The sequence below is a fragment of the Chiloscyllium plagiosum genome, chromosome 21 (assembly GCF_004010195.1).
Source record: "Chiloscyllium plagiosum isolate BGI_BamShark_2017 chromosome 21, ASM401019v2, whole genome shotgun sequence".
Taxonomy (NCBI): domain Eukaryota; kingdom Metazoa; phylum Chordata; class Chondrichthyes; order Orectolobiformes; family Hemiscylliidae; genus Chiloscyllium; species Chiloscyllium plagiosum.
In genome coordinates this window covers 51,183,822-51,191,774 of record NC_057730.1, presented here as the reverse complement: position 1 = coordinate 51,191,774, position 7,953 = coordinate 51,183,822, and the positions used below count along the sequence as shown (strand labels likewise).

The 7,953-nt window shown below is 40.2% G+C and overlaps 1 protein-coding gene across 1 annotated transcript in view; it reads right to left on the bottom strand.

Moving 5' to 3' along the window:
* The window catches only part of jmjd8 (jumonji domain containing 8), a 27,855-nt gene that overhangs the window by 3,084 nt on the left and 16,818 nt on the right, over nucleotides 1–7,953 (bottom strand). The window contains 4 exon segments of the mRNA XM_043711091.1: nucleotides 545–645; nucleotides 1,441–1,526; nucleotides 1,529–1,574; nucleotides 6,269–6,336. Coding sequence (XP_043567026.1) covers nucleotides 545–645; nucleotides 1,441–1,526; nucleotides 1,529–1,574; nucleotides 6,269–6,336 — 301 coding nt within the window.

Sequence of the window (7,953 nt, the reverse complement as noted above, 5' to 3'; positions counted from 1 at the left end):
AAGGTATTCGCTAAAAACGGATACCCGCGCAATTTCATCAACAGATGCCTAAGAGAAAGACAATGGAACGAGGACATGCCGCAACCCAAAGGTCGAGCCACACTACCATACATCTGGAGCATTTCAGAACTGACAGCCAGACTACTGCGACCACTAGGACTTATAACAGCACACAAACCAACAGCCACCCTCAGACAACAACTCACCAGAACGTAGGACCCGATACCCAGCATGAGCAAAACTAATGTAGTGTACAAAATCCCATGCAAGGACTGCACAAAACACTATAGGAAGACAGCTAACGATCCGCATCCATGAACGTCAACTAGCCACGAAATGCCACGACCAGCTATCCTTAGTAGCCACACATGCAGACAACAAGCAATATGAATTCGACTGGGACAACACTACCATTATAGGGCAAGCCAAACAAAGAACAGCCAGGGAATTCCTAGAAGCATGGCACTCATCCACAAACTCCATCAACAAACACATCGACCTGGAGCCTCACAGGAGGCTCCCAAGCACTGAGGATGTCACCTAGCCAGGGGACGAAACGTTTACAACAAAAATTTCCAGCTCGGCGAACAGAACCACAACGATATTAAGGGTTGCATGCCACCAACGATCTGGAAAATACAACACCTACAAAGGAAAGAACAAGTTTCAATTAATATTAAAAAGTCTCAGTGGAGGTAAAACATGACACGATAAATGAGGTAGGCTCTACATGCAGTGCAAAATAGTCTTGCAATCAGCGAAATCCTACATCTCACCCACATACTGCAAAATAAAATTACTTTAACAGACTGTGTTAAGAAGTTATTTAACTGGAAGCATCACACGCAAGACCAATACCTACCTTTTCATTCCTGAGCCCATACTTTGGAATTGTTTCCTTAGCCATTTTTTAACACCTTAGGATATATTTTGGTCACCCCTCTTAATATCTGATTTGATGCCCATTATTGCTCTTAAATGTAAGACTACAGGAGTGGGCCATTGAACCCCCTGAACTGCTCCAACCCATTACTGATCAAGAATCTGCCTATCTCAGCCTTAAATATACGAGGGGATTCTGGCCCTGACAGCTTCAAGGAGTTCCAAAGAATCAGCCTTCAGAATAAATTCCTCTTCATTGCAGTCTTAAATTGGCATCCCTTTACTCTGATGCTCTGCCTTCTGGTCCTAGACACTCTCATGAGGGGAAACATCCTCTCTGCATTTACTGGTTAAGAATCCTGTACGTTTTAATGAGAGGACCTCTCATTCTGCTAAATTCTAGTGAGTAGAGTTGCAACCTGTTCAACTTTTGCTCAAAGCAATCCCTCCATACTGGGATCACTGGTGAACTACTTGAAGGCTCTGTTGTAAATACGAGTTTTTGTTGGCCTCCTTGGCTATTGCAGATTGTATAAAATGGACAGGGTTTTGGCTCACCTCGCCGGGGTGAATGGTGCACACCAGGGGTTTGTCCACTTCTGACAAATACAGATATGTATCAAATATCCAGGAGAGTGTGGTCCACTTGGGTGAAACTCTGGCGTTTTCTCTGGTGGGTAAAGAAACCAGCGCTGTCCAAAATATTTAAAATGAAATTGGAACAAATGAATTGACCCAGATTTAGAATACTTATAAATATGCACTCAAGTATATTTCATTACCAAGGTCTAAAATATACTCATTTCAGCATACCCACTGACAACTGCTGCAGTCTATTTAACCTACTAGGTTGTCACAAAAACAGATCAGTACAAAGGTACCATAAATAGCAGAATTCTTCCCCTCGTGAGTAAGTTCAGAACAAAATGGGGGAAGAGTTGCAATTGTTCAGCTCAGCCCTCACCCAATTTGCATTTGGCCGCTCCAGTGTGGAAAAGCAGAATAAATAGCAGAATTCTGAGAGCAAAGGTTGGAAACAATGTCTGAGCCTCAAAAACACAATCAGCTGTTGCAGTGGAAAGTAAGAACAAGGGAAACTCCATTAGGTTCGGGAAAGGTCAAAGGGACAAATGTAAACCTTCATCTGGTCCATTTCTGATTTTTCTGTTCCTCAACATCTGACTGCTTTTGTAGCGATTGGCTGTCTATTGTTAATTACAAACCTTGACTACATCTAACACCAGGCTTCTTGTAAGAAGTCCATTTCATTCTGTTTCTGTCTCTGTCACATTTGTTCTCATGATGTTACCCTCCATACAGTGCTTCCAACAGTCTCCCTTTTTCCTCAAATGGAGACTCCCACAACCAACATCCAACCCCTTTCTCTCCTGCCCAGAACCATGATAAGGTTGTGAATTCCCAAAGAACATCCTCCATAATTTCAATCACAAAGACGTTACCAAACACACCCTTTAATGATTATTTAGGAACTATTCCCTTAATACCCCTCCACCACCTCATCACTCTCACATTGCAAATTCACATCATTGCAGATGGTATTATTTTTGCACTTTTACATCTTTCCTTCTCACTATCCAATGCTCCAAACACCATTCCTCAATAAATTAAGTATTTATGCAAGGTTTGTAGCTCAGGTTGAGGTTTAGGGTGTAGGTTTGCTCGCTGAGCTTTAGGTTTGATATCCAGACGTTTCATTACCTGGCTAGGTAACATCAGTGGCGACCTCCTGGATGGGGTTCCTGGGGTTTGTGGTGATGTCATTTCCTGTTCGTTTTCTGAGTGGTTGACAGATGGCATCTAGATCTATGCATTTGTTTATGGCGTTGTGGTTGGAGTGCCAGGCCTCTAGGAATTCTCTGGCATGTCTTTGCATAGCCTGTCCCAGTCGAAATGGTGGTTTTCTTTCATCCGTGTGTAGGGCTACAAGGGAGAGAGGGTCGTGCCTTTTTGTGGCTAGCTGGTGTTCGCGTATCCTGGTGGCTAACTTTCTTCCTGTTTGTTCTATGTAGTCCTTGCATGGAATTTTGTAGATGACATTGGTTTTGTCCATGCCATCCAGGAGAAAGATATAAATAGAAAGCAGGAGACAACAGCTTCGCTTCACTTGGAGGATGACCTTTGTATCCTCTACGGTGAAGACAGAAGCAAAGTATTTGCTCATTTCTTTAGTATCTACTATTGACTCATGATTCTCACTCTAGTAGACCAAAATTCACTACCCTTACTCTTTTTCTTTTCAAATACATATAGAGCTCTGGAAATCCATTTACACTTCTAGCTTCTTTCCTATCATATTCTATTTTCTTTCTTCTTTTTGGCATTCTCTGCTGTTCTTTATATTCTGTCCGATCACCTCGCCTGCCATGCAATTATTTCTCCTTAAGTTTAATGCTTTCCCTAACTTAGTTAATTATTCACAAATGGTGGTTCTTCCATTGGAATTGTTCTTTATAGCAGGAATATACTTACTCTGAAATATCCCTTAAATGTCTGCCACTGCTACTCGTCTGGTCTATTCCCTAAGCTGGTATTCCAGTTCACTTTAGACAGATCAGCTTCCATTTCCACGTAGTTGCCATTTTCTAAATTTGAAGCAATAGTCTTAGACCCACTCTTCCCTTTTCCAAGCTCGATTCAAAATGTAATCATACTGTGGTCATTGCTATCAGGTATGCATTTGCTATTGAGATCGCTAATTAATCTTGTCACATTACCCAATCTAATTCTAGTATAACCTAATGTCTGCTAGTTCCAGAATGCTTTGCTCCAAAAATCTGAAAAGCACTCTATGATCTACCCATCAAGGCTACAATTTACGTTCACATGTAGATCAAAGCCACTCATGATTATTGCTATCATTTACTTGATATTTGTTTTTGTATTCTTCGTCATATACAGGATTACTGTTACTCAAAGTGACTTCTTCCCTTACTATTGCTCATCTCCACCCAACCAATTCTACATTTGATTGCATCAATACCATCCTTGATTAACAGTCCCACCTTTACCTAGCTTTCTATTCTCCTTGAATGTTATATATCCTTCAATATTCAATCCTCTCCATCACAGCCACATTTCAGTAAAAGTTATTAGATTATCTTTATTTACTACAATGTGCACTACTACCTTTTATCTTTTTGTTACCTTTATAAATCTAGTCTCAACTGTTGGTGTATTCTTAGGTTCATTCTCTTTGTCCTTTCCTGTGATTTTCTGATCATCATTTCCTACATCATTATTTTACTCTCCTTTCTTTATTTCTTAACTTGCTATATCTACCTAAGCTTCATTCTTCACTCACACTGTTTATTTTATGCCCCATTTACTTCTCTAGTCATCTGAGTTGATAGAACATTGGTTCAGGTGCAGATTATACCCATACTGCAACTTCCAATTTGCCAAGTCCCAACGCCAGAACCCACTTCACAAGTTGTTCAGTTACATATTCAGTTGACTCATCTTATGTGCCCTGTACTAATAAACATGTGGCTCATGAGATAATCCGAAGATTATGATATTTGAGATTTTGCTGTTCAATTTGGTGCCCAGCTCTCCATTCTATCAATGCTGAACCTTGTCTATGCCACTGCTATGTACATGGACTGTGACAGTTGGATCCTCTCCCACTCAAAGTTCCTACCCAGCCCTGAGCAGAAGTCCTGAACCCTGACAGCTGCCGGATCCGAGTTCTTGGCTACAATGAAGTTATCAATATGCCTCATTATACTGTCCCCTACTATCACTACATTCCTTTTCTCTCCCCAACTTGAATGGCTTCTTGTACCATGGTCACCCAATCATCCTCATCTAAAGCAGCAGAAAGAACCACAAACCTTTAGGACAGTTACAAAGGCTGAGGTTCCTGAACTCCTGACCTCAATCTCCTTACGTGCTTCCATACTCTTTTCCCCTAACCACTGACTAAATCAGAAGACCCTTTGCTGCCTCAAAATATTCCCAGTGACCTGTCCTCTACCTGACCTATCTGCAGTATGCTCTCCAGCTCATGAAGTCTGAGCTGAAGATGTTCAAGGCGTTAACTTACTGTAGATGTGTTTGACCCTGTTCATACTGGTGTCCAGGAGCTCCCACGTGTTACAGCTGTGACACATCACCTGTCCAACCACCCTCACTGCATTTCTAAATTAACTAAAATAATTTATTTAATTATTCGCTCCCATTTTATACATTTATTAATTCTACCAACTCCAGTTTGAGAGTTCCAGGAATTTAAATTCTAGGCATATATGTCAGATATTTAATTTTTTCTTCTTTAATATATATTTCTTAATTCTGTGCTCATTATGCAATGAGATTCCATTCATTTCAAAAGTAAATTTTCAATTCCAAAGAGACATATTAGACATGAACCCTTAACTTCCTTTTTCTAGCCACAGATTCTGCCAGAGTTTCTCCAACACTGTTTTTATTTTAGATCCTTAGCATTCACAGTGCTTTGCTTTTAGTTAACTTCTGATTTTTTTTACATAAGTTAGAACCATAAAAATTTACAGATAATCTGTACTACTGCTTTATCAGATAAACTAAATCCCAACACTCTCCATAGCTTACTATATTCCTCAGTTTATTTTTAATCTAGAAGCTAGTCATCCTTGCCTTTAGTGCTCCCTGTTGCATTCCATAGTCAGACAACACTGAGCAAAGTGAATTTCACATGATTCCTTATCACTATCTCCTGAACTAGATGGAATCTTCTTTCCCAATTCACTACATTAACACCTTTCACAATTTTAATCTAATGTAAGTAAGTATGATAACCCTGACATTATCTTTCTGAAACCATGCTGTGCATACTATAACTTTAATCTTCTTCTATAATGGATACTGAAAACTCCATAAACTTCTCTTCCTGCACCTTTATCAGTGCCTTGCACAAAATTTGTTAAAACCTCTGATCTTATGTAAAACCCAAAATGCTATTAGTTTTTCTTTTAAAGCTGATGTCACATACTTTTGCAGGAACTTGCAAGAACTTATATATTTAAAACTCCAGGCTTCTTTGTTCCTTCACACCTTTCAGCATCTTTCCACTGAGTTCATGCTCCCAACCTTTATTTCTCTTCTTCAAATACAACCACTCACACCTCTCTATAATAAACTACATCTGTCACTTGCCTTTCTAAAGAGTTGGGGAAATGCTGTTTCAAAGTATGCTGGAATCAGATTCAATTGTAACTGTAAAAGGGAACTGGATGTGTACTTGAAAAGGAAAAACGTGCTGGGCTACAGAGAAATATTGAAATTAAACTGGATACATCCTTCAAAATACTGACAGAGGAACAGTTGTCTGAATAGTTTTTGCTGTTTAATGCTTGTATAAGTTGCAAATCATAAAAATTCTCACCTTCCTTCCATAAATAACTTCAGAATATCCTGCTCCATGCCAGTGGAATGGCACTCCTGTCCCTGAACCTAAAAACATATGCACCACAAAAAGAAAACACTTCGTGGTTACTCCTCCATTCCATTCCAAATTATATGCAAGTCAATGAGAATGTGCTTCCTTCATAATCATTATGAATAAGCATGGTAGACACAGTATCATTATAGTAGACACAGAATATCATTAACATCATTCTCAGCAAATTTGTCTTTTAATAAAGGCTAAGACTGACACAGCAAATCATTGTCTCAAATAATTAGGCTTCTCTCAAAATTAACTCTCTCACTTTCATGCAACTAAAGAGACTCTTTCCTTGCTACATTTTATTTCAGTGACTCCTTGGTCTCCACATAACAGTGTACACAGCTAACAACTTACTCCCAGATTTTTACCGATGACTCTCAAAGCAACCATACACCAAGTCAGCAAGAGCAGCCAGAGGGAATTCATTCTTTTCATTTTACCACTCTCCCCTTGTGAAGGTTAAATCTCTCCTATATTTTCTTTTTCAGTGGCAAAGATCAGCTTTCCATTTATGCAAAATCCCAAACAAAATGACTAATCGTTAAAACTGGATTGAACTGTGCAGCAGACCATTTGATGCAAGGTTTGTGACGGTTTTGTAGCTCAGGTTGAGGTTTAGGGTGTAGGTTTGCTCGCTGAGCTGTAGGTTTGATATCCAGATGTTTCATTACCTGGCTAGGTAACATCATCAGTGGCGACCTCCAAGTGAAGCGAAGCTGTTGTCTCCTGCTTTCTATTTATATCTTTCTCCTGGATGGGGTTCCTGGTGATGTCATTTCCTGTTCGTTTTTCTGAGGGGTTGATAGATGGTATCTAGATCTATGTGCTTGTTTTGTGGCGTTGTGGTTGGAGTGCCAGGCCTCTAGGAATTCTCTGGCATGTCTTTGCTTAGCCTGTCCCAGGACAGATGTGTTGTCCCAGTCGAAATGGGTTTTTTTTTCATCCGTGTGTAGGGCTACAAGGGAGAGAGGGTCGTGTCTTTTTTGTGGCTAGTTGGTGTTCGTGTATCCTGGTGGCTAACTTTCTTCCGGTTTTGTCCTACGTAGTGTTTGTGGCAGTCCTTGCATGGAATTTTTGTAGATGACGTTCGTTTTGTCCATGGGTTGTACACAGCCAGAAACCCTAACCACCTTACCATACATCAAAGAAGTTTCAGAAATGACAGCAAGACTACTGAGACCCATCGGAATCCTAGTAGCACACAAACCCATCAACACTCTCAAACAAAAACTAACAACTTAAAAAGACCCAGTACAACCCATGGACAAAACCAACGTCATCTACAAAAATTCCATGCAAGGACTGCAACAAACACTATGTAGAACAAACAGGAAGAAAGTTAGGCCACCAGGATACACGAACACCAGCTAGCCACAAAAAAGACACGACCCTCTCACCCTTGTAGCCCTACACACGAATGAAAAAAAAACCCACCATTTCGACTGGGTTAACACATCTATCCTGGGACAGGCTAAGCAAAGACCTGTCAGAGAATTCCTAGAGGCCTGGCACTCCAACAAACACATAGATCTAGATACCATCTAACAACCCCTCAGAAAAACGAACAGGAAAATGACAACACCACAAACCCCAGGAACCCCATCCAGGACAAACATATAAAT